Consider the following 24,643-nt stretch of genomic DNA (forward strand, 5'->3'; position numbering starts at 1 on the left):
GGCCCTGGGATGGAGAGGAAGGCAAACATGTAAAAAATTCAAATTGACAAGAAAGAGGGTGGTTGAGCAGAAAAGGAAACATAAGGAGATTCTGAAGTTTCTGGCCCTAGTTCATGGTTCCCACAAAGGTAAGAATTAGAGGAAGGGGAGCAGGTGCTCTGGGGAAATTTTATTTGACGTCTATTCCTATTCACCCCAAGTGAACTATTTGTTCCAGGTCCTAAGTTATAAAACAGCAATTGAAACAAGTCTTTAAAATATTCAAGATGAGGGACTTCCCTGGTGGTCCAGTGGTTAAGAATCCTCCCACCAATGTAGGGGACATGGGTATAATCCCTGGTCCAGGAGGATCCCACATGTTGTGGGACAATTAAGCCCATGCCCCACACTACTGAATCTCAAGCGCCTGGAACCTGTGCGCCACAACAAGAGAAGCCACCACCACGAGAAGCCCGTGTGCCGCGACAAGAGGGTAGCCCCCACTTGCCTCAACTAGAGATAGCCTGCACGCCATAACAAAGACCCAGCCCAGCCAAAAATAAATAAATAATGCAAGATGAGTCTGGGCTATCTTGTAGGGCCAAAAAGTAAAGAAGTGCTCAAAACAAAACCAAACCAAAAGGGAACACAATATTGGCAGTATGTGAAAAGGACACAGGAGCCCCAGTGGCCAAAGCTAGAGCAACCTGAATAAGTAGAACCAACAGAATAAGTAGAACTGGATTATAACCCAAAGTATAATATACGTATCCACGAGTCCATACTGATATAAATGGTTGAGTAAATAAGTAAGCGGGAGAGGACAGGTAAATCTCCCATGCAGAAAAACTCCAAACAAATACATGTAGACACTCAGCCCTTAAAGAGGGAGGGGACATAAATCCCCACTCATTAATTGTGTGCTGCACAGAATGGCTTCTTTCCAAAATTTACAGTATATGAAGGGGGGAAAGGGAGTAATTTTTCTCTTTCTCGAAAAACTCGACAAACACTAATTTGGCCAGATGCCCAACATGAACATCAAGAAGGATAAGTTATGTTGATCATAGGTAACTTCAATCTGATGTGATAAAGATGGTACTTTGCCTGTGTGGTCTTCTTCCCTCAAACCCATGAATGAGTGTGTGCGTGCTCCAGTGGCTCAGTGGTCTCCAACTCTTTGAGACTTTGGACTGTAGCCTGCCAGACTCCTCTGTCCATGGGATTTTTCTATCAAGAATTCTGTAGCGGGTTGCCACTTCCTACTCCAGGGGATCTTCCCAATCCAGGGATAGAACCCACATATCTTGCGTCTCCTGCATTGCAGGCAGATTCTTTACTGCTGAGTCATCGGGGAAGCCCTAATCATGAGAAAAACATCAGACAAATCCAAATTGAAGGGCCCTCAACAAAACACCTGACCATACTCCTCAAAACTGTCAAGGTCATCAAAAACTAGGAAAATTTGACAAACTGTTAGAGCCAAGAGGAACCTAAGGACACAGGATGACTCAGTGCAATATGGTATCCTGGATGGGCGGCTAGAATAGAAAAAAGACATTAGGTAAAAACTAAGGAAATCTGAATAAAATATGAGCTTTATTTGGCTAATAGTAATGTATCAGTATTGGTTCATTAATTGACACAAATGTACTGTATTGCTGCAAGACATTAATGGGGGAACCTGGGCTTGGGGTATGTGGGGACTCTACAGTATCTTCACAATTTTTCTTTAAATCTTTGAAAACTATCCCAAGTTAAAAGTCTAAGGAAAAAGCCCAGTTATCTGAGAATGGCTGGTTAGGCCCACATGAAGAGGACATGTCAAAGTCAGACTTTCCAGCACACAAAAATGGGCTTAGCTATTAACATCAACGAAGAGTAAGGGTATACACACTATGATAAAGTTAATAAGGGTGTGTGCACACATGTGCACTGTTCTGATAGGCACCAACTGCACACAGAAATCGGGCAACAGAATGTCTGGGTGACAAAACGCACCCCCTCTCCCCACTCCCACTATGAGCTCCACCCGCCACCCATTGCAGCAGGGGCTTAGAGGGTGCTGATTGAGGGCCATTGTTTTCAGTTACAGTGGTATTTCTCACACTTGAGTAGTATAGAAATGGACTCTTTTATTTAAAGGAAAAGATACTACCCCAGATGTCTGAGAATATGCCTGGTGACCCAAGTTATATAAACTCTGTAAGAAACTAATGTCTTAGTTTTGGAAGTATCTTTCAGTTGTGAATTATTGCTGGAAGAGTTGAATCTTTAGGATAGGTAAAATATTGTTTAAAATATAACTTGAAACCTCTCTTGTCACTTGCAGAGCTCTGACAAAGTGTCCTTGGATGTCCAAATTAGGAAGCACAGCACTGAATCCCCTAATTTGCGGGAGAAAAAATGAAAAAAGGCAGAGTCATGGGGGAGATGTGAGAAGGCCCAGTGAGCAGCAAGCTCAGAAGGAGCAGGCTCTAGGAGGCAGGTCTTCCAGAAAAGAAGTGCATAGCCATCTGATGTTCAGCCTATGAGGGAAAACTGTACTAGGAGGCAACTGATCATGTGGAATATATGGGAAGAATTAGCTATGGGTAAACAGCTATGGGTAAACAACAAATATATATATATTTGTTTAAAGGAAAAAACAATGTACAGGAGAGGAAAAATAAACATAGTATACCACTTGAATCAGTAGTAAACAGCAATTACATACCTGTAAACACTGAAGGTTAATTTAACAGAAATTGTGATGTAATGATAAAAGACGGAGGGAATGAAAATGAGAAGGTTTTAAAGGTGCTAGGTCTTTATGGAACATATAGGAAGTAAAAAATGTCTTACAATTAATATATTAAGAAATGGCTAAAAAAGTGGAAAGTAGGTGTCTTCAGGGAATAGGACTGGGGGTAGGGAAGGATGAGTCCAGAAAGTACTTTTCACTATAGTCCTTTTAGTATGCTTTGACTTTTTAAAAGTATTTACTTTGTCCCTAACTGCCCCTTTGGGATTCCAATTGAATCTGGTCAAATCTGAATCACTGTACACATTCAGGTGTAAGTCTTCAGGGGTCAGCAACATTTGAACCAAGTTCACCTTGGTTCAAAAAAAGTTTCACCTTGGTGAAAATGCCAACTCAATATCTGGCAATGGTCCAGTTTCCCCCACTAATCCAAAACCCACAAAAGCATTAAAAACAAACAAGTGTTCTGTTTCTCTCAAGACCTTCTGCCAAATTTCTATCCTAGCTGCCTTGCCTACTGTCTGCCATGGCCCCCTTACCTGAGCTGGAAATACTCAAGCCACCAGGTAGGAGGGTTTGAGTGGAGCTGTGTCTTCACTCTTGCTGGGAGGTATGCTGATGACCAAGCCGCCGGGAGTGAGGGGAGCCCCTTCTGCCCCACATGAGCATGGCTGTCCCCGGCCTCTCTGAGTCCAGGGCCCCAAGCTTTGCAGTGGTAGCCTATTCTCAATCCAGAGTGGACTCCTTTGCTGCTCCCCTTCCTGATGATAGCTTGTGTGTTTTTTGCACAATGATGAAGTCTCTGTCCCCATAAAGTCCATTTACCTGCAAAATACTTCCCTCCAAAGCAACAGGTCTAAGATGAAAGCTCTCCATTTAATTTACTGAATTTTGTAGATCCCTTAGTATGCTAGATAAATTCCAGAGTGAATGTTTACGGAGACACCAATGGAGAGAAAACCTTTATTTGCATAATAACAAACGCAGGTGAAGAAAGAAGTATACGAGACTAGATCAAGGTGGAAGAATCTTGGTGGAAGAAAAAAAGAGTATAAAAGGCCCTCTGGGGATCAGACAGGAAGAGCAGAGGTGCTCTCAAAACTACAAAGTCGTTCCGTGATTAGCGTCAGGACTACTCTGAACTAGCGTTCCCCCAGGACTTCTCTTTTCTTGGTTAAGAGATACCCTGCTGGCCCCTTTCCTCATCTCCCAATCCCAAAGTGCTCCCTCCTCTAAACCTGATGGAGGAGCACAGCTCTGTACCCAAATGTGCTTGGCAGAAACTACTCAGGAAATGTTACTCAGATTTTTTGCAGCTCTTAGAGAGTGTGACACCCTTGGATCCCCAGGAGTGGCTCCTCCTGGGACCAGGGGACTCTGGGTTTTCTAATAAGGAAGATCCTGGCCAATTGGTCCAAGAAGGGCCCGGATTCTCTTCCAGCCCGGTGTCTCTGTAGAAATGTCCCCTGGAGAGGACGGTGCTGCTGCAACAGGGGATGTCACCTGAGTTTTCAAGTGTGTACCCTGTGGTGAAAGAAAGTTGGGAGGGGCCAACTCGACCCTCTGTTTCCTTCCCAGGCACAGGTCTTTATGCCCCTCCCTAGCCACTTTTCTTCCCAAATTAAAGTACCAAGTGAAAGTCCGAATCTGATAGCACACCCTCCTCCTTTACTAAGCACTGTGGGTCCCCCTGATCCCCCACCTCCACCACCACCACGAGTCCCAGCCCACCCTCACCACCCTCACCAAGACCAGATTATCCCTCCAGTCCCACCTATGACTTTGGCAGCAGGCGCACACTCCTCGCACTCCCATTTCTTACAGTTGGATCTGAGAGAGGAGCAGTTCCTATGGGTTCCATGGGATCCGCATGTAGCACACAGAATGAGGTGCCACTTCCTACAGGAAGAGCCAAGGGAGGACTGTGGGACACATGGAACACTCAGAACCACTCTTGGGATGTTTGCTGCAGTTCAGGCCCTTGCTGAGATCTTCCTAGGAATCTTTCACTACACATTTTACTCAAGATGGAGGGGTGGCTGAGTGCTGATCCCGGGACCTGCGGTCAGCCACAGCCACGCACAAGGTAGACTGGGAAGCAAGTGGCCCTGAGTGTCTCTCCGTGGGGCACAAGGAGAGCAGACCTAGCAGAGGGACCTGTTCACTTGTGTATGAGTGAGTCCTGAGCTGCTCAAGGATGGGACTTAGCAACTGTGTTTGCCCTGAGATCTGCAGACAAAGGTAAATTTCTTGTGCCTGAAAACTGTACTAAGGCCTAAGATCGCCCTGATGAGAGATCTTTCTAGCCAGGAGCTTTTCCCTACCCTTCTTCCTCAGAGCTGTCTCTGCCTTGTTCATACAGACAGATGGGGGCATCACAATGCTGATAGCGCTGATACAACTCTGAGAAAGCCCCTGGCTCGAGTTCCCAGGCAGCGTCTCTGCAGTGGGAGAAGAAACAGTGAGTAAGGGACGTAAAATCGGCTGGTAAAACCTTTGTTCACCTAGGAAGAACTAGCAAGAACTCAAGCTGGTACAGCAAGAGTTCAACAGGCTGTCCAAATGCTTTCAACAAGGCGGGGCAAGTGGTCTGGCAGTGGGAGAGGGTAGAAGCAGATGAGTGGAACACAGGGGTTCCTTAGTTTCACACTGGAATTCAAGGACTCAATGAACTCTGTCCCCCAAAGCACCTTTTTTTGGAAACATGCGCACCACCCCTACTCTCCTGCCCCCTCCATTCCCCTTTATAATTGAAAAGTTCTCCCGCCACCCTTCCCTTTTCACTGTGTATTAATGCTTATGCTACTTCCTCATTCTCTGAACTATCCTTACACTCACCTCCTCTCTAGAAACATAGGCAACCCACTCCCTGGCTCAATTCCTGTGGTCAAGTTTCCACTACCTGTCTGGAATATGAATTCCCATTCTTAGCATTTCTTTAGGAAACTCTTCTCGATTGTTGCACTGTGGACATTTGAAGAAATGCTTTGCTGATGTGTGGGCATATTTCTGTAAGATAAACACGGGAAAACTTTGTGCTTATAAAAACACTCTCTTTGATCACATTCTCTCCACCCTTACCCTCATCTCACAGAGGATACTGCTAAGAGAGGCTGGGGCGAGGGCTGCAAACCCAGGGGTCAGATCAGGGACCAAAAAGCTCAAGAAAGCACCCAGGAGTGCCTCAGGTGTCATCTTCAGCCATGGGGTCTGGCAGTGGTCGACCTGGCTGGTGTCAGGTACCGTGGATACACGTCTCCCTTTCCTTCAATCTCAGGAACCATGGCTGATTGTGAAGCTACTTGACTCATTCTAGGAGTAGTTCATTTGCTCCAGCCATCCTGAGGATTTTGTTCAGTCTAAATAATGAATGAGGTACTACAGGTCAAGGATGACCAGAGAGCCAGCTAAGTTTCCTCTGGAACCAGTTCTGCATACAGACCTCCAGCACAACGCACAGATGCTGAGATTGCCTGAGCATTCCCAGGATGCTCAGAGCTGGGCCATTGTGGATGGTCCCCAGTGCAGAGAGCGCCCCACCTGTATGCACTTCCGGTGGTAGATAGTTTGGCTACAGCATGGGCTCTGGATGTTTTCAACACTTATTTGGGATAAGTCTTCACAACACAAGATACAGCTTTCCTCCCCCACGTTCCTGCGTCGGATGTTCTGTGTAGGGCGATGTTTCCCACAAAATGATCTGTGGCAGAATAAATAGGCTTCGTTTTTTGTTTGTAAATGATGCAGTTTTCCAGCTGCCCGGAAGAGGAATAGCAATCAACCACCCTGGCCCGTGTCCAGTGAACCTCCAAGCTCATGGGGAGGAGGCAGAGCAGGGTGAAGAACAGCCACATGCCTTCTCACAGCTGCTTTCCCACTGAGCAAAGCTCCACAGCCTCCTGTTCCTGAAAGCCCCACTTAGCTCTGAGCAGCTGTCTAAGAATCCCAGCTGCTTGTAATCTAAGGAGGGGATGGGAAGCAAGCAGTAAATCTGTGAAATCGCCAAGTCAAGACACTGTTTCTCATTATCAAATGGAGGGACAGATTTTCTGGTGAATCAAAATAGGCCCGTGAGAACCGGCCTCTGATTTCATCAGATGCTAAATAACAAATTACAAAAGGGCAGCTCAACTTTCCCCCTTCATCACTCACTTGTACTCTCCAAAAAACTGTGAAAGGCAACCCCTTTCTAGGCCACAAGGAAGATGGAAGTTTCTGACACATTGGTCCTTCTGGCAGTTGATGGCAGCTCCCTTTCTCTTGCACACAAAACAGATCTGCAAATGAGATCCCGGGCAGTACTCAGGACCCCCAGACAAACAGACAGAAAAACAGCATGCTGTGGAATGGAAATGCTTTGAAACACCAGCCACTCCTCTTCCTCGGTGGACCTAGAAGCTCTAAGGCAAGCCAGAGCTGAGCTTCAAGCAGCACTGCATTCTTGTTGGCTTTCGCAGGATGTTGCTCCCTCTCCTCACTTAGGACACTATACACTAGAGAAGGACGGAACTTAAGACCAGTGGGAAATTCAAGAGTCCTCTGACTGTGAAACCAATTAGGGGGAAGAAGAGAAGCAGGGATGAGAGGAGCAGTAAAGGAGGCCGACCCCAGCCCCCACTCCAGGGGTTCTAACCTTCCTCGAGGCCCGGGCTGCCTCCCTTCTGATGTCTTCAGGTAGAAATCCATGGAAACCTCTGTTGGGTTGGCCCCTCTGAAGCAGCTTGCTAGATAGGATCTAGAAGGGCAGCAGAACCAGGCTGTCAACAGTGATGATCAGTGAGACAGTGCAGCAGGGTGAGGAGGATGACAGGATAAGAGAGCCAAGAAATAGAGCTTGGTGGGCTACACATGCATTCACAGGGTAATTTATTTATTTAACAAAGGTTTATGTAGCACAGGTGTTGGGGACTCTTAAGTGCTTTTCAAATATTAACTTATTTAATCCTTGCAACAACTTTAAGAGGTAGGTACTATCATCATCCCCATTTTATAGTCTAGAGAGATCATCTGACTGGATCAAGACAACGGAACTCCAGAGCCTGGGGTTTTATCCACCTTTGTGCTATGTCTTTCATTTATTGAGGACTATTTTTGTGTGCTGAGCACTTTGGAGAAACACTCCTAACGCAGTGACTCATTTTCTGCTCACAACCCTGTCATATGGATGGATGCCACTGCGATCCTCATCTTAGAGGCCACGGAGGTACAGTGCATTAAGTGACCTGGCTGAGGTCACACAGTAAGGAGGCAGCCGAGGGGCATTCACATCCGGGCCCACAGAACTCACACTCTCCCTCTCCTGCTGCACTGACCCTTGGTACAGAATCAATACTCTTCTCAGAGTGTATTCTTTACAGAAAAGGAAACAGCGCTTTAAAGTCTCCTGACTATAGTCATTCTGCCTTATAGGGAAAGGAGAGGAATTGAACTTTTCTTTGAAAACATACTTTAAAGGACCTTTTGTTTCTGAAAAGCCCCCAAAGCAGAGCCTAGAATGGGAAATCAAACAAAAAGAAGCTGAACTGTTATATACCCAAGAACAGTGAACATATACATACTTTGGAAGAATTTCACACCTGAGCCCCACCCCAAGAAGCTTCTAAAAATCTTAAGAAGGGTATTAGACTTTACAGTAATTACATGTAACGGGGACTGAGGTTATTTTAACAATATAGCAAAAGTGAGCCTACAAGGTTGGATGACTTGAGGATACTTGAATCATAGCCCAATTAGGCCTAAAACATATCTATGTTTACACTCACTCAAGGCTTTAGGACTATATGAGTGATTTCTATCTATACTTTTAAGTGTTATTAACATTTTCTACAATGAACTGTATAATTTCTATAAATAGAAAATTCAGTAGTGAAACATTAAAAACAACCTAAATGTCCTTTAATAGGAATTTAATACTTTTTGGCACAACTGTACCATGGAATACCAATTAGCTATTTAAAAAAAAAACAAACTAGATCAGTATATTCTAAATGGAAAGATCTCTGTAAATATATGAGGTTAAAAAAATACAAAGCACTGTGTATGTTTATTTTTATGTCAAAAATGTATATGTGTAAAAATGCACTGAAATTAAACAAGACCTGACGCCAAAACAAGATAGGACTTACAAGAATGAAAAACCACAGACCAAGCTTTCTCATGAGCACAGATATAAAAATGAAACAAAATACTGAATCCAGCACCATATAAAAAGGATTGTATACCATGACCAGGCAGAGGCTGAACCAGAAATGCAAGATTACTTTAACATTAAAGTATTCAATCAACATAACAAACCACATTAACAAAATAAATGAGAAAAACCATGATCATCTCAACAGATACAGAAAAAACGTTGGACATAATTCAACACATATTCATAATACCCTCCACAAACTAGAAATAAAAGGGAACTTCTTCAATCTGGTGAAAAGCCTACAGCTAACATCATAGTTTAATGATGAAAAATTGGATGCTGTCCTCTAAAGTCAGGAACAAGACAAGATATTTGCTCAAATAACTTCTATTCAACACTGGACTGAAGGTCCCAGCTATTACAATGAAGGAAGAAGAATTAAAGGACATAAAGCTTGGAAAGAAAGAAGTAGAACTGCTTTTATGCACCCATAATTGTGTACACAGGAAATCCTAAAGGCATTTACAAAAAATTAAAACAATAAAATCTAATGAATAACCAAATTTAACAAGATTGCAGATATAAAATCAAAGAATAAGAATATTGCATTTCTATACACCAGCAACCTTGAAAATTAAATTTTAAAATACCATTATACAATAGCATAAAAATCACAAACTATGTAGAAAAACGTTTAACAAAATATGTGCAAGACTTCTTCACTAAAAAAACATTGCTGAGGTAAATCTTAAAAGACCCAAATTAATGGGGAAATATACCATGTCCATGGACTGAAGATTCAACATTGCTTGTCAATTTTTCCCGAATTGATCTATAAATTCAATCAATACCAATCACTAACATGACAAGCTTTTTTTTAAACAAGAAAATATAAAATATAAAGCTAAATATACAATGTATATGGAAAAGGAAATCATCTGATACTAATTGCCAAAGTAATCTTGGAAAAAGACTATAGAATTTACAATACTTAATTTCAAGATGCTTTAAAGATGATCAAAACAGTGTGGTATTGGTAAGGATTGACACACAGATCAATGACAGAAAACAGATCATGCAGATCCTTGGACACATGGTCAACAGATTTTGACAGACACTGAGGCAATTTAACGGGTAGGGAAAGATTTCCTGGGACACACAAACAAGCACTAACAATAAAAGGAAAAACTGATAAACTAGACTTCATCAAAATTAAAAACTTTTGTTCTTCAAAAGATATCATTAAAGCAGGGGGAAGGGGTGGCATGTGTGATGTCAGGCCTCAGAGGTGGCCAGAAGAAGCCCCTGAAGCCCAAGAAGCAAGCCAAGGATAAGACATTCAACAGAAACAGAGGAAAAACAGAAAAAACTCGAGAAGCTAAAAGCAAAGCCTGGGAAGAAAGGTCCCCTAGCCACATGTAGAATTAAGAAACCTGGCAAAAAGTTGTTCCTTGTGCCTGAGGCAATGATGAGCCTTAATTCCATTCCAGGTGTTTAAATATCTGGATTACCTGCTATAAAATCTGTTGCCACCTATACCTAGAATGCAATGTTATCTTGGAACCTATTGGAAACTTAAGAATAAATTTTGCAAAAAAAAAAAAATATATATATAATATACACATATACACACATATATACAGTGACTTATTTTGACTATAATTCTTCTCAGTCATTTCTACCTTAGCTATGAGATTCACATAAACCCAGCCCAGAATCCTGCCAAAATGTGTTCTTAAGTCTTTGTTCTATCCTGAATTCTATTCCACCTATAATTAAACCAACTTACTTGAAAAAAAAATAAAAAAGAAAAAAAAAGGCAAATCACATTCTGGGAGAATACACATATCAGAAAAAGGATTTGTAGCCAGAATGTATAAAGAGCTCTTACAACTCAATAAGACAAAACAACTCTTTTTTCATCTCCTTGTGCGGCATATGGGATTTTAGTTCCCTGACCAGGGATTGAACCCAAGCTCCCTGCAATGGACTTCCAGGGAAGTCTCCAGACAACTAGACTTTTTCAATGGACAAAATATTTGTATAGACACTTCACATAGGAAAATATGTAAATGGCCAATAAGCACACAAAAAGAAACTCAACATTTTAGGTCACCAGAAAAATGTAAATTAAAACCACAATGAGATACCAAACCATACCTACTAGAATGCTAAAATTAAAAAGATTAACAGTATAGATTTTGGACAAGAATATTGGACAAATAGAAATCTCATAAATTGCTAGTGAGAGTATAAACTAGTACAACCACTTTGGAAAGTGATTTGGAAACTTCACACAAAGCTAAACATACAGTCAGTAACTCTGCTCCTAGACATTTGTCCCAGAGAAGTGAAAGCATGTTTTCACAAAAAAATTTGTACATGAATTTTCACAACAGCTTTATTCATAAAAACACCCAAATGGAAACATTCAAATGTTCATCAGCAGGTGGATAAAAAAGCAAATTATAATATATTCATACAACAGAAGACTACTACACTATAAAAAGGCACAAGCTAACACGCCACGAAACAAGGGTCAATTTTCAAACCATTGTGTTGCATGAAAGTAGCAAGACACAAAAGAGTACAAATTGTATGGTTTCATTTATATGAATTATGAGAATAGAGAAAAGCAGTCTATTGATCAAAACAGTGATTATCTTTGAGAGAACTAACTGGAAAGGGTAGGAGGGAACTTTCTGGCATGATGGAAATATTTATTTTGATTAGGGTAGTGTTTACATGCAAACATACATTTTATCCCCATGATATATGAGTGCATCATGATATATGAGCTTATCATCAAACTGTATACTTAAAATGAGTGCATTCCATAGCATACAAACTATACTTAAGAAAAAGAAAATATCAGGAAAAAAATAACTGCAAGAACTGTTTGCTTCTGGGGAGAGGGAGAAGGGCTGAGAACACTGTTAATGGAAAGAGACTTTATATTGTACATACTTTACAATATTAGGATTTTGTATCAGGCACACATATTACTTTTTTAAAAATCAGATTTTAAAAGAAAACAGCCATTAAGAAAAACAAGCCAACAGGGCAATGCATCTGAGGCTGGGTGCAAAAACAGAGGACAGACTATATTAAAAAGTCATAGGACATTCAAAGCAAAGGGGGCCTTATACTTACAAGACAGAAATAATGCACACTGAGATTGTCCTTCTGAAGAAATTCCCCTAATTTTTCAGGATCCCCAGGTTCTCGAAGGCATAGCCGGCAAACTGCAAAAAGGATGTTAGGAATTCATTTTGGGAACATAACCATCTAAGTACAAGGAGGAGTAGAGTACTGAGAAGAGGATCATTTTAATAAGGAAGAGGTTGGGCTGAAGTGGTATTGGGTATCAATTAGGCTTTCATATGATTTTAGCCACATCTGAAGGGGTTGGCTGCAGCTGCTCACTTCATATACTTCTGTCTCAGGTTGCTTTACTTAATTTGTTCCTTGCCCTTTGGATGTGACAGTTAAAAATTACAGACCCTGAGTTCAGGATCTTAGCGACTCTGGGAAGGAATGGACAGTGAGAAGAGAAGTTTGCTGCCCTCTACAGGTGGCCTTTGCTGAGGCTGGGAGGCAGCAGCTGAACAGAACCACTTGTCTTTCTTACCAGGCCCTGAAGAAGGCTTCCTCTGGGTTACCCTCTTTGTCTTGACAGATTTTCTACACAAGAAATAGAAAAAGTACAAGTAGTCTTTGAGGATTCTATTGACACCTTTTGTAACACTTCCCTCAAAATGTTAAACCACGGACCTGATGAAGGACCAAAATAGCTAATGGCTAAGACATTAGTTTTCTTCTTCCATTTCATATTTTTTGAAAGCACACACCATACCCACTGAATTATTTGAATTATGTGAGATCACAGTCATCTTTCTGTTCGAGTGTCTCTATTGCCTGTGTTGACTGAATGAATGCAAGAACAAACCCCCTTTTATTCTTTTACTGTTTCTATTGTCACCTACCCTGAATCTCATCAAGGTGGTACTATGTTCATGAAGCCTAATAAAATGATACTAAAATCAATTAAGAATTTCCTATTGCTAGGCAATATTCCTGGCTCTTTACTGTATTAGCTCAAAGAATCTACAGAATACTCTAAAAAGTGAGTGCCATTATTGTATGTTTTCTAGATGAGGAACTGAGGCCTAAAGAAATGAAGTAACTTGTCCCAGGTCACCTAGTTGGCAAGTGTTAGAGCCAGGATATGAACCTGGGCAGCAAGGCTCTAGAGCCAGGATTTTGTCAGTAGGGACATCCCTGGGAAGATAGGTTACTGGGCAGCTTCCAGGGGACCACTGGTGTGTGCTTCCACACTAACCAACCCCAGTCTCCAAGACCACACAGAGGAGACAGAAAGTAAAGCATATACTACAGACCACTGGGCGATTTCTCCCGGGACTCTCTTAAGTCGCCTACTCCACCTCAGTCTTTGATGTCCCTTCTTTTCTTTTATAGTCTTCATTCGCTGCTGCCTCTGTCTCTCCTATCTTGAACTCTTCTATACTATAATGAGGACAACACAGGCTCTTCCAGCTATAAATATAAACAAGTCAGCTATTTAGTCTACATTAGTTAAGTTCCATGAGGTCAAAGCAACAGTGGACTTTACCTCCCCATCCATATAATAGGAATAAAGGGACCCACCCAGTATCAATGCCAGTAATAGCCAATAATTATTAAATTGTATCCAGAACTGTTCTGGGCATTTTACATTTAACTTGCAAAAACCCCTGGTAATAGGGTACCATTTTACCCCTATATTCAAGGTGAGGAGACAGGTACAGACAGGTCACAGAGAGGCACCTGCATAGGGCCAGAATTACTGATATACCACAGCAGTGTGAGAACTTGGGAGATACTATTTGAACTGGCTAACTGGTTCTTCATTTTATGTCTACTAAATATACAAGGTAGCACTCCTAACACCTCCTTTTGCCCCCAAGTATAAGCTCCTTAATTCTACCCAGGAAAAACAAGGTTAGGAAGCTCTTTCCTAGGAAAAGGAGCCTGCCTGTGGGATTCTGGCTGCCTAAAGCAAGAACTCCCTCTAGTGAGAGACAAGATATAACCCTGACAAACCACCCCTTGGCTCCTATCATTTCTTTTCACCAGGCTCAGATGGTCACTGAGGTCTGGCCTGTTTTCAACCTTCCTCTAGATCTGAGCCAAGATTAAAAGGCCCCAAAGTGGAGAAGACACCCTGCCACTCCTTCCCTGACTAATGTCAGCTGACTACAAATTCACAGTTTTCAATGGTTTAGGGGGAAAGTCCCTGAATGGGAAGGGGGACAGAAGAAATAAAACCCACTCCTATGAAGGAAGCATAGTGTCAGGTCAGGGGAGAGGAGAGCATTTCTTAGGGGTGTTGAGTGAATTAGGTCAGTCCAGGGACAGGGACACACACCCCAGCACCATGTCCTCAAGAGCATATAGCTGGAGAGCATAAACATTTGTAGGGACTGCATGAAGGTAAATGCTCAGGCCATTAGCTGTTCAGAAATCTAAGGCTCCATCTCTTCTAACCCATTAGTTGCACCTGCATTGATAATGACATTTGGTGGTTTATTTAACAAAAGAACTTGGATAGGCTGAAAGAGAAGGGTGTGCACTAGGGAATCCACGTTAGCAGGCTACAGAATAGTTCCAAGTTCTTGGGGGAATTAAGATCATCTAGCAATAGAAATAAAACCTTAAAACTTCAGTTGTTTGCATCGCTGGACCAAGACGTTCCTTGAGTTAGATTCTGTGCACACTGGTAGTTACAGGAAGACGCAATGGTCTTCAAGCATGTGAGGAGGACGTTGCAAACGCTGGCTTCCACAAGCTGCTCAGTCCGAGGTTTCCTAACAGAACGGTTGCTCCCTTGACCCGGTTATCAAGTTGTTTCGCTGGATAAGTGCTGGGTAAAACTTGTTGAAAAAATTAAAACTAAAGAAGCGTGTTCGGCGCCGCCGCTGCAAGAATAAATAATGATTTATTGGAAAATACTGTAGGTGTGGCCACAACCGTCCCCCGGAGGTAACAGCAGGAGATGGGGCTCAAGGAGCATCCCGCGGATGCCAGACCAGGCTCATGTCGCGCCTGCCGGGCGGCTGGTGCGGGGCCGGGCCGGAGGTCGCCTCCGCCGGTCGCTCCTCACGGTAGCACACGGGCCGCCGCTCCCGGCTGGGACCGCCCGTTCAGTTCTCGCCAAGGGCGCCGCTGTCCCGGAGCTTTATTCGTTGTCACAAGCCGTGGTAGCTACCTCACGGGCCGCCGCCCCGCGCGGTGACTGCGCCGGCGAGGGGTGTGAGCGTGCAAACGGGGGCCGAGTCACGCGGACTGCGACCCAGGGAGACTGAGGCCGCGGGGACCACCGCGACGCTGACGGTTGTGGCGGACCGGGACCGCTAACGGTCCCGCGCCCACCCCGCCCCATCTCCCTCCACCTGGGCTCTAACCCCACCCCTTCCTCTTGCCCCGCCCACTCGCGCGAGTGCGCCGGCGTCTGGAGTCCAAATTGCGGAAGAGGAGCCCGGAGGCGGGGCGTAGGCCGTCGCGCAGAAGTGACGAAGTGCCGCCGGCGCGGGCGGGTGACGCGACGAGGCCCGTTGTCTGAGTGTGGGGCTAGGGGCCCCCGGGGCGGAGGGGGCTCCCGGCAGGGAGGCGGCGGGTGGGTCGGGCGGGCCTGGACATGGCGCTGAGGGCCCGCCCCGCGGGAAGATGAATAAGGGCTGGCTGGAGCTGGAGAGCGACCCTGGTGAGAAGGGGATCGGGCAGGCCGGGAGTTGAGGAGGCCGGGTGGGTCCGAGACGCGCGTTTCTGATCACCACTCGCTCCTCTTGTCGTCCCCCCCAGGCCTCTTCACCCTCCTCGTGGAAGATTTCGGTAAGAGCCTCTCCTGACCGCCGGACCCGGGCTCTGGGGGCCCACTCCTGGGTCATCACTCCACAGCCAGGGGCTGCCCTTCCCGACTTGTTTTCCTTCCTTGATGGCAGGTGTCAAAGGGGTGCAGGTGGAGGAGATCTATGACCTTCAGAGCAAATGCCAGGGGTGAGTGACTTGGCGTCAGGGCCACCCTTTACACCTCGAGGGCTAGGGAGGGGCCTGGGAGAGAGTGCTCCTCAAGGGAGGTAGTTTCAGAAGCCCCAAATTGTAAAATTTCCTATCAGGAAGAATCCCTCCTCCTTGGGTGCTCTCCTGATGAAGCTGGTACTGTGTTTTCCTTTCTCCCAGTTTTCCCTCCACACCATTCTTTATGTGGTACCTCCTTCCCTCCAAATTCTAACCATCTCTTGGGTTAAATTCAGCTGCTTTTTCTTGCCTTCCAGCTGGAAACCCCCTTCTCTTGACTCAGGTCACACAGAGTCTTTTGTGCAGCTGTAATTTACTAATGACTGCTTTAAGGTGCCCATGTGCCAGTGGTTTTAATTCCCACACAAGGGTGTCCTATTGATTGGTGGGTTTGTGACATCTGACAAGGCCTCTCTTGGGTGACCAAGCTCAGAATCTTGTCTTGGTGGTCCTACAGAAGAGAAGTGTGGAGGAGCTGCTACAGTGACTGAACAGAGAAGTCTGCTTTTGTTTCCCAGGACAGAAGGGACTGATATGGGTGTTCATTTACGTGCCTGACTGCACTGGGGCCCACGCCCTGGGTTTCACAAGTTTGAATTAGTGTTTAAATTCCACCTCATATTGTTCTCGCCTTACCTTCTGTTCCTGCCTGGTCCTGGGCCATTGGTTCTAGCTTTTCCTTTCTTATCCCAGAACCCTAGACTGCATAAGGATGCTGAGTGGACTCCTGGAGCACCACAGCCAGAGGCTGATGCTTGACTCTGCCTGCAGCAGGCTCCTGGGGTGTGAGGGCTCAGGGCCACTTTGGGCAGTCTTAGGAAGAAGCCATGGAAGAGGTGGGATCACAAGAAGGGCACCTGAGGGGTAACAGCACACAGGAATAGAGGAGGGGAAAGGGGATGCAGATTGTCTTCCGCTACCTGACTGGTCGAGTTCTGTCCCTCCTTTCCCCAGCCCCGTGTATGGATTCATCTTCCTGTTCAAATGGATCGAAGAGCGCCGATCCCGTCGCAAGGTCTCTACCTTGGTGGATGATACATCTGTGATTGATGATGATATTGTGAATAACATGTTCTTTGCCCACCAGGTCTGCTGGGCTCTGTGTTCTTTCTGGAGGGTGGGATGCTGCCATTTTCTTCGCTTGGAAAGTGGAAGCGGGGGAAGGCAAGAGGAGGAGATAGGCAGATACCGCAGGTGGTGGTTACAGAAGTCCCGAGGCAGAAGGAACTGAGCCCTTCTTCGTTAAAAACAGGAAGTCTCTTTAAAGCAGGGTGATGCCTGAGTCCATTTTCCATGTCCCCAGGCAGCTGATGGGTACTTAGTTGAATGAACAGATGTTGGGTAAAGATGAGGAGAGCTGGTGAGGATTGTCCAGATAGGACTGTCCTCCCTGGGACCCCTTTCCTGATGAGTATGGGCTTGGGATGGGGGATGCTGTCGATGGGTGACTGTTCTTTATTTCACAGCTGATCCCCAACTCTTGTGCCACCCATGCCCTGCTGAGCGTGCTCCTGAACTGCAGCAATGTGGACCTGGGGCCCACCCTGAGTCGCATGAAGGACTTCACCAAAGGCTTTAGCCCTGAGGTAGGCCACAGTGTCCTCCACTTGCCAGAAAAGGAGACAGACCCGGGGAGAAAAGGAACATTCCTTAAGTGATGCCTTATTAGGACTTTACCAGGCCACGTTGTTCTCCAGTGTCCACTGATTACCATGCAGGGCCAGTAGAGCCTATCTTTTGGGGGCTGCAGAGCGCTCTTCTGCCCCCACCAGGCCTTCAGGAGGGTCCACCTGTGCTTGTTCCAGTTCCTGGAAGGTCTCCAGGCCTGCTCTCCTGAGCTCTCTTGCCCACCTGAGGCCCACCTGAGAAGTTGCTCTGATGTGGCCTTATTTTCCTTCCTCTAGAGCAAAGGATATGCGATTGGCAATGCTCCGGAGTTGGCCAAGGCACATAATAGCCATGCCAGGTGTGTGGGAGCTGTGGGAACTGATGGGGGTGGGGACAAGGAATGGGCTTGTCCCATTCTGGGCTCTGACTGTGTCCTTCCCCAGGCCTGAGCCACGCCACCTCCCCGAGAAGCAGAATGGCCTTAGTGCTGTGCGGACCATGGAAGCCTTCCACTTTGTCAGCTATGTGCCTATCACAGGCCGGCTTTTTGAGCTGGATGGGCTGAAGGTCTACCCCATTGACCATGGTAGGGGGTTTCTCTGCTGACCTCCTAGGGGGCTGGGGCTTGGGGTCCTCGGGGTGGGTCTTGAGGACTTAAGGCTCTGGCTGGATGGCACATTGCACTGCATTGTCCAGCTGGCCCCCTATGGCTCAACTGCTGTCCCTTCTCCTTCCACTCCTGGCCTGCCCCTGTTCAGGGTTCCCCACCTGCTGACTCCTCGTCTTGGTTTCCCCAGGGCCCTGGGGGGAGGACGAGGAGTGGACGGACAAAGCCCGGCGGGTCATCATGGAGCGTATTGGCCTCGCCACTGCAGGGTAAGGACTCTGTGCCTGCCCTGCCCTCTGGAGCTGTGCCCCCATCGGGAGGGACACGGAAGAGGGGACCGAGGCGGAGAGAGACCAGATGACTTGTGCGTGGCCACATGATGAATCTGGCAAAAGCAGGATTAGATCTTGGGCTCTCAGCTCCTTGCCCTGTTTTCCATCCAGGCTATGTGTGGCCTGCTGCAGGATAGACTGGGGAGGGGCAGGCTGTGGTGGAGCCCCGGGTGGCCCAGGCGTGCTGGCTCACACTTCCTGACAGGCTCCTCACACAGCTTGCTGGAAGGCACCAGCTGAGGTGCCCGGTGTGCATGGCCAGCTGCTGCCCACCTGTGGGGGTGGGGCCTGTACCTATGGCTGCAGGTGTGACTTCAGGGAGCCCTGCCAGCGTATCTGCTGCCTCCTGATGGTGGGGCCAGGGTGAGAGCTGCTCTCACGGCTGCGGCTGTGACTGCAGGGAGCCCTACCATGACATCCGCTTCAACCTGATGGCGGTGGTGCCCGACCGCAGGATCAAGTATGAGGCCAGGCTACACGTGTTGAAGGTGAACCGTCAGACCGTACTGGAGGCCCTGCAGCAGGTGGGGACCCCTCCTGCCCAGGCCGTGACTGGCCCAGCCACCCGCTCCTTCCCTCCACGGGGGCCTCTGTCTCTTGATTCCCTAGTTATTCTCTATTGTGGGTCTGGGCTTCCAACTAACCGCTCCTTTCCTTGGCTCCCACGGTGGGACTTGGTGAGGGGCAGGGGGAGGATAACCTCTGAAAGGAGGTTTGGCTGATTTGTTTCCCTTTTGAGTGTGTGGAGCCCTAGGCCCTTAGCCGTCTGAGATGGAAGCCAGGTCTGCCTTCACTCCTTTGCACCTTGGATTTTGATTTCAGCTGATCAGGGTAACACAGCCAGAGCTGATTCAGACCCACAAGTCTCAAGAGTCACAGCTGCCTGAAGAGTCCAAACCCGCCAGCAGCAAGTCCCCTCTGGCGCTGGAAACAAGCAGGGCCCCAGTGGCCTCTGAGAGCAGCCACACAGGTACTGGAGCCTCTCAGGCCTCAGAGCCGCCCCCTCACAGCTGACCTTGTTGGAGGCCCAAGCAGAGCAGGTCTTTTTCTGTGGAGGCACTTGGGCAGTGGTTCAGGGCTTCTGTGGGTGGTCAGAAGCCTTGCAGCCCTCTCCCCTCCCCTTGGAACGTGGAAGAAGAACCGTCCCTTCCTAAAGAAAGGCACCTGTAAAGGGCTGCCATGACCACAGGCCCCCAAGCCTTCTCTCTCAAGTATATGCTCTTTCTGCTTTTCTCTGGAAAAGAAAAAAAAAAAAAGTTTTTTATCACCTTCTCCTTTTTTTTAATCTCACTCTTTTCCTGTCTCACTGTGGCTGCGTGATTTAGCGCTTGTTCATGCTGAATCCCTCAGCTCTCTCTTCTGTTCTTCTCTGGGAAGGGGAGGGGAGTCCAGGCCTGAGGACAACTTTTCTTGAGGGTCTGGCTGAGAGTCCTGTCTGTGTCCTCCCTCTCTCAGATGGTGTGGAGGAGGTGGCTGGTTCGTGCCCACAAGCCCCGACCCACAGCCCTCCTAGCAAACCCAAGCTGGTGGTGAAGCCTCCAGGGAGCAACATCAATGGGGTTCCCCCCAACCCCACTCCTATTGTCCAGCGGCTGCCAGCCTTTCTGGACAATCACAACTATGCCAAGTCCCCCATGCAGGTAAGTGGGGAGGATTCCCACCTGGATTCTCTGGAGAGCCTACAACAGGTACCTTGCTCAGGGGGTTTCATGCATGTTCGCTCTCTGTCCCAGCCTAGGTGACCAGGGTTCTCTGGCTGATACTCAGAAGTGCCCAGAACTGCAGGGGTTTAGGGAGGCAGAGAGAGCTCCTCTGACTTTAAGTTTAGTCTCACAACTGTGGGGCTAAATGTTTAGGGCGTGGGGTTGGGTTCAACTCTGTGGGTTGGGTTCTACTGGCAAAATAAATGCAGATGTTTTAGGGCACTCTCTTTCTCTTAGAAGCTCTGTGTAGGCAGGGGGTAGGGAGTGCTCTGGAGCACCTGGAGGGGTTCAGTGGACTCACCCTGGAGAATCATGTTGGCTTTCTGGTGGAGGTGCTGTGTCTGGCCAGGGCTGGCTGGCCCCTGGCTCATGGCTGCCCTGGGTTTCTGCTCCAGGAGGAGGAAGACCTGGCAGCAGGTGTGGGCCGCAGCAGAGTTCCAGTCCGCCCACCCCAGCAGTACTCAGATGATGAGGACGACTATGAGGATGACGAGGAGGATGACGTGCAGAACACCAATTCCGCCATCAGGTCAGCCCCAGCTCTGTAAGGCTGGAGATTGGGTGCTGCGGATCCTATCTTGACTCTTCCAGCACAGAGAATGCCCTTCACCAGATGACGCTGGACGCCCGCTGAGTGCAGGGCCCAGGGGAGGCAGACGTGAAGGGGCCGACTCCAGAGTCCCAGAAGTTTTCGGAGGGCTTGGGGCAGGGCCATGCACATTTAAGCAGACATCGAGACATGGCCTATTTGGAGGTGGCCTTTTGTCCAGGCCTTGAAGGACGGGGTGGGGTATCTTTGCTGGAGGACACAGCACTGGCCAAAAGCCAGAAGTGAGGCAGCTGGAATCGAGGAGGTGTTCTCAGACGACAGCTGGCTGCAGCTGTCAGAGCCCAGGGTGCTAGGCTGGGCGTGGCCAGGTCAGGCTGCTGGAGCTGCGTGGTCATTTCCTGAGGCTGTGTTCAGGTCATCCTGGGCACTGCTGGATGTGGTCCCCTGGCCTGTTCCTTGGGCTCACCTCTCCTTGGGCCCCGCAGGTATAAGCGAAAGGGGCCGGGGAAACCAGGGCCAATGAGCAGCTCTGGGGATGGGCAGCTGTCCGTGCTACAGCCCAACACCATCAACGTCTTGGCCGAGAAGCTCAAAGAGTCCCAGAAGGACCTCTCGATTCCTCTGTCCATCAAGACGAGCAGCGGGGCCGGGAGTCCGGCTGTGGCAGTACCCACGCACTCGCAGCCCTCACCCACCCCCAGCAACGAGAGCACGGACACAGCCTCTGAGATCGGCAGCGCTTTCAATTCGCCACTGCGCTCGCCCATCCGCTCAGCCAACCCCACGCGGCCCTCTAGTCCCGTCACCTCCCACATCTCCAAGGTGCTTTTTGGAGAGGACGACAGCCTGCTGCGTGTTGACTGCATACGCTACAACCGTGCTGTTCGCGACCTGGGTCCTGTCATCAGCACGGGCCTGCTGCACCTGGCTGAGGATGGTGTGCTGAGTCCCCTGGCACTGACAGGTGAGCCTTGGGCTGGCTCCCTGGCCTCTTGGCATATTGGAGAGGGAGGTGGCCAAGGGACCACCACGCATCCTGCACCCTGATGGGTCTTCTTTTGCCTTCTCTTCCCAGAGAGTGGAAAGGGTTCCTCCCCTTCCATCAGACCGAGCCAAGGCAGCCAGGGGTCTGGCAGCCCAGAGGAGAAGGAGGTGGTGGAAGCTGTGGACAGCAGAGAGAAGCCTGGGCTGGTCAGGCCTGGCGAGCCCTTGAATGGGGAGAAGTATTCACCCAAGGTGAGCCCTTCTGCGGCTTCCTTTCCTAATCCTGACAAGGGCTGGGCCCAGGGCACTGCCGTCCAGGTGCTGAGTTCCTAGTGGGAATTATGGTGTGGAGGGTGGTGCCCAAAGCTGGGTGCCAGGAAGCCTGTCTGGGTGGGATAGCGGTGGGGGCCTTGATAGGCTCCAGGGCCTCTGGCTGCTCGCCCTTGCCTGTTGCTGCCTCCTGGTAGTCGGGCCTTGGGGCTGGTCAGCCCCCCTTCATGGGTGCAATTGCTGCATTTTGGCAGGAGCTGCTGGCGCTGCTGAAGTGTGTGGAGGCTGAGATTGCAAACTATGAGGCCTGTCTCAAGGAAGAAGTGGAGAAGAGGAAGAAGTTCAAGGTGGGCCCTCCCTCCAGCGGCCTGGTCTGCTGCCCACCTGTCTTCCCAGAGGCGCGACCTGCTAGGGTCAGCTGGTGGCTGCTCTGGGGAGATGGCTGCAGAGTCCTCAGGTCCTGATCCTTCTCTCCCACAGATTGACGACCAGAGAAGGACCCACAACTACGATGAGTTCATCTGCACCTTCATCTCCATGCTGGCTCAGGAAGGTGAGCCAAGCTCAGCACCCTGGCCCTCAGGCCCCTTTCCTCTGGCCTCTGGGGGCGCTTGAGCTGACTGTGGTCTTGGGGAGGGCAGGGAGAGCCTCAGCCCCCGACCTGAGGCTGCAGCCAGTTGAGTAGCGGCTCCCAGGCGTCCAGCCACCCGCTCAAGGGCCTGCGTCTCTCTGCAGGCATGCTGGCCAACCTGGTAGAGCAGAACATCTCGGTGCGGCGGCGCCAGGGGGTCAGCATTGGCCGACTCCACAAGCAGCGGAAGCCGGACCGGCGGAAACGCTCCCGGCCCTATAAGGCCAAGCGCCAGTGAGGACCGCTGGCCGGACCCTGTGTTCACTCTTGCCGCATGGCCCTCACCAGGGCCCTCCCCTGCCCCGTCCCCCTCTTCCCAGTATTACCGGATAGTTCCAGTCGGAGAGCCCAGACCCTGGGAATGGGAGCCAAGCTGGGATCCTCGGCCTCGTGTCCCTGGGCCTGGCAGGGACCCGTCGTGCTCCGGAGGCAGCAGCTAGAGCTGGGGCCCAGTGAGGTGCTGCAGCTTCCTCCACAGCCGGCTGTGGAGCGGCAGGACCTGGCCTTTCTGCCTGGGCAGCAGAATATATATTTTACCTACAGAGACGTCTATTTTTCTGGGCTCTGACCTATCTTGCCACCACTGTGTTGACATAGTCAGCTTCCTGACTCTGATTTCTCTCCTAACACGGTCATCCTGGAGGGCCAGAGTCACTTCTGCAGGGTCACAGCCGGGGGCCACTGGAGCAGTGGGCCCTGCTGCTCCAGCCCTCAGTTGTTCCTGCCGTTGAGGAAGCCAGGTCTGCTCTTCATTCCTCCTGGGAGAGCTCCAAACTCAGGACCCTGGCTGCTGGACTAGGCTGGGAGAGGGCTGTCCCAGCAGGGGTGGGATGAGCAGCCTGCCAGGGTCCCATGGCCTGAGCAGAGAGGCGTGTTGAGCTGGTTGGCCTGGCTCCAGCCAGCCTCGTCGAGACTGCTCTCTGTGGCAGGGCCCTGGTTTCTTCGTCTTCAGTGTTGTGGCCCTGGCAAGGGGCCTGCCTTGGGCTCCTGGGCTCAGAGGAGCCTCTGCCCAGGCCCTCAGTATTACCATGTCTCCTTCCTCTTAGAGACAGCAGAGACAGGGCTGCTTGCAAAAGCTGGCACCACTCAGCTCTCCCTGCCATGCCAGCTTTCTCAGCTTCTGCAGGGCACTCAGGGTGGGGGACAGCAGGACCAAGTCAACCAGTTGGAGCCCCATGTTCCCAGAGGGCCTGATGGCCAAGGGCTAATGGGTCCAGCACTGCCTCTGGAGCTCAGGCCCCCAGACGGAGCCCCATGGCCTCTGGCAGGTGGCTCTGAGGCGATCCAAGCCGGCCCTTTATGTGTACATAGTGACCGGGGTGGGGCGGGGGGGGTGGGGCAGCTGCAGGTATGGCAGCTGCCTCTCTGTGCTAAGCATAGCCTGACCCCTCTGGCCCCTGTAAATACTGGATGAATGAATGAATAAAACTCTCCTTAAAAATGAGCCCACCTGTGCTTGCTGGCCTGAGGTTTGGAGGCTAGGCCGTGGTGGGAATGAGGACCTAGCCAGACCTGGGCTGGGCCCTGTGTGTGACCAGAGATGGGAGGGGAGTGCATTCTCAGGCATTCTGCCTTCTGGGGCAGAGGTTCTTGGGATCCTATGTCTGGGGTTTACGGCCTGAGCTGGGTTGGGGTGGTGGGGGGGGAGGGCTGTGGACCCCGAGGAGTGGTGTGCAAGGTGTACTGTGGGAGGAGAGGGCTGCGGCTTTACCAGAGCTGACGGCTTTGTAACCTGAGAGGTGCCAGGACTCAGCGGAGGTGGTAGCTCTGCCTCTAGTCCTGCCTGGCGCACTGTCCCTGGAGGGTCCTGGGACCTCGCAAGGCTCGCCTCTCTTCCCTTGTTGCAGGTCAAAATTGCCAGCTCTGCCACACTTCCCCCTGCTAAGCACATTCTCGAGGCCACTGCAGCCTCTCACCCCCGCCTTCCCTGGCCGTGGGTCCCACAGAAGAGGCCTGGTGTAAGGAGCTAAGGCTCAGCGGGACCGCTCAGGAAATGCAACTTTAATGGCCCCAGCCCTTTTGTCTG

General features: G+C 49.1%; 2 protein-coding genes across 4 annotated transcripts; one reads left to right on the forward strand and one right to left on the reverse strand.

Moving 5' to 3' along the window:
• Positions 1-3,836: 3,836 nt before the first annotated feature.
• On the reverse strand, positions 3,837-15,298 carry PHF7 (PHD finger protein 7). The gene is made up of 11 exons (XM_061129196.1): positions 14,569-15,298; positions 13,301-13,412; positions 12,487-12,539; positions 12,009-12,100; positions 7,356-7,457; positions 6,875-6,999; positions 6,263-6,422; positions 5,625-5,731; positions 5,047-5,163; positions 4,497-4,621; positions 3,837-4,246 (listed from the first exon to the last, which is right to left on the reverse strand). Exons 2-11 carry the CDS (start codon positions 13,339-13,341, stop codon positions 4,020-4,022), a joined length of 1,149 nt encoding a protein of 382 aa, XP_060985179.1. The 5' UTR covers positions 13,342-13,412; positions 14,569-15,298; the 3' UTR covers positions 3,837-4,019.
• Positions 15,299-15,452: 154 nt separating this feature from the next.
• BAP1 (BRCA1 associated protein 1) lies at positions 15,453-24,061 on the forward strand. Of its 3 annotated transcripts, none has more exons than XM_061128438.1 (17): positions 15,453-15,618; positions 15,717-15,746; positions 15,857-15,911; positions 16,887-16,947; positions 17,399-17,518; positions 17,837-17,898; positions 17,984-18,126; positions 18,338-18,416; positions 18,880-19,003; positions 19,302-19,449; positions 19,935-20,119; positions 20,578-20,711; positions 21,218-21,696; positions 21,808-21,968; positions 22,241-22,333; positions 22,467-22,539; positions 22,722-24,061. In XM_061128438.1, the coding sequence occupies exons 1-17, from the start codon at positions 15,582-15,584 to the stop codon at positions 22,853-22,855; spliced, it is 2,118 nt and encodes a 705-aa protein (XP_060984421.1). In that variant the 5' UTR covers positions 15,453-15,581; the 3' UTR covers positions 22,856-24,061. The 3 variants fall into 3 exon arrangements, with proteins under 3 accessions (XP_060984421.1, XP_060984420.1, XP_060984419.1); XM_061128437.1 differs by having other exon boundaries at positions 15,454-15,618; positions 16,887-17,019; positions 18,934-19,003; XM_061128436.1 differs by having other exon boundaries at positions 15,455-15,618; positions 16,887-17,019.
• The last annotated feature ends 582 nt before the right edge of the window (positions 24,062-24,643 follow it).

This window comes from Dama dama, chromosome 24 (assembly GCF_033118175.1).
Source record: "Dama dama isolate Ldn47 chromosome 24, ASM3311817v1, whole genome shotgun sequence".
Lineage (NCBI taxonomy): Eukaryota > Metazoa > Chordata > Mammalia > Artiodactyla > Cervidae > Dama > Dama dama.

What these genes read in the sequence shown, in the direction of transcription:
- BAP1 (XM_061128436.1), top strand. Translation starts at nt 15,582, where the DNA reads ATGAATAAGGGCTGGCTGGAGCTGGAGAGCGACCCTG. An exon ending in CTTCAGAGCAAATGCCAGGG is followed by an intron (nt 15,912 to 16,886) that starts GTGAGTGACTTG and finishes TCCTTTCCCCAG; the next exon opens with CCCCGTGTATGGATTCATCT. An exon ending in GGTCTACCCCATTGACCATG is followed by an intron (nt 18,127 to 18,337) that starts GTAGGGGGTTTC and finishes TGGTTTCCCCAG; the next exon opens with GGCCCTGGGGGGAGGACGAG.
- PHF7 (XM_061129196.1), bottom strand. Translation starts at nt 13,341, where the DNA reads ATGAAGACTATAAAAGAAAAGAAGGGACATCAAAGACTGAG. An exon ending in ACCACCGGAAGTGCATACAG is followed by an intron (nt 5,732 to 6,262) that starts GTGGGGCGCTCT and finishes TTTATCTTACAG; the next exon opens with AAATATGCCCACACATCAGC. An exon ending in GGAATTCATATTCCAGACAG is followed by an intron (nt 5,164 to 5,624) that starts GTAGTGGAAACT and finishes CTCCCACTGCAG; the next exon opens with AGACGCTGCCTGGGAACTCG.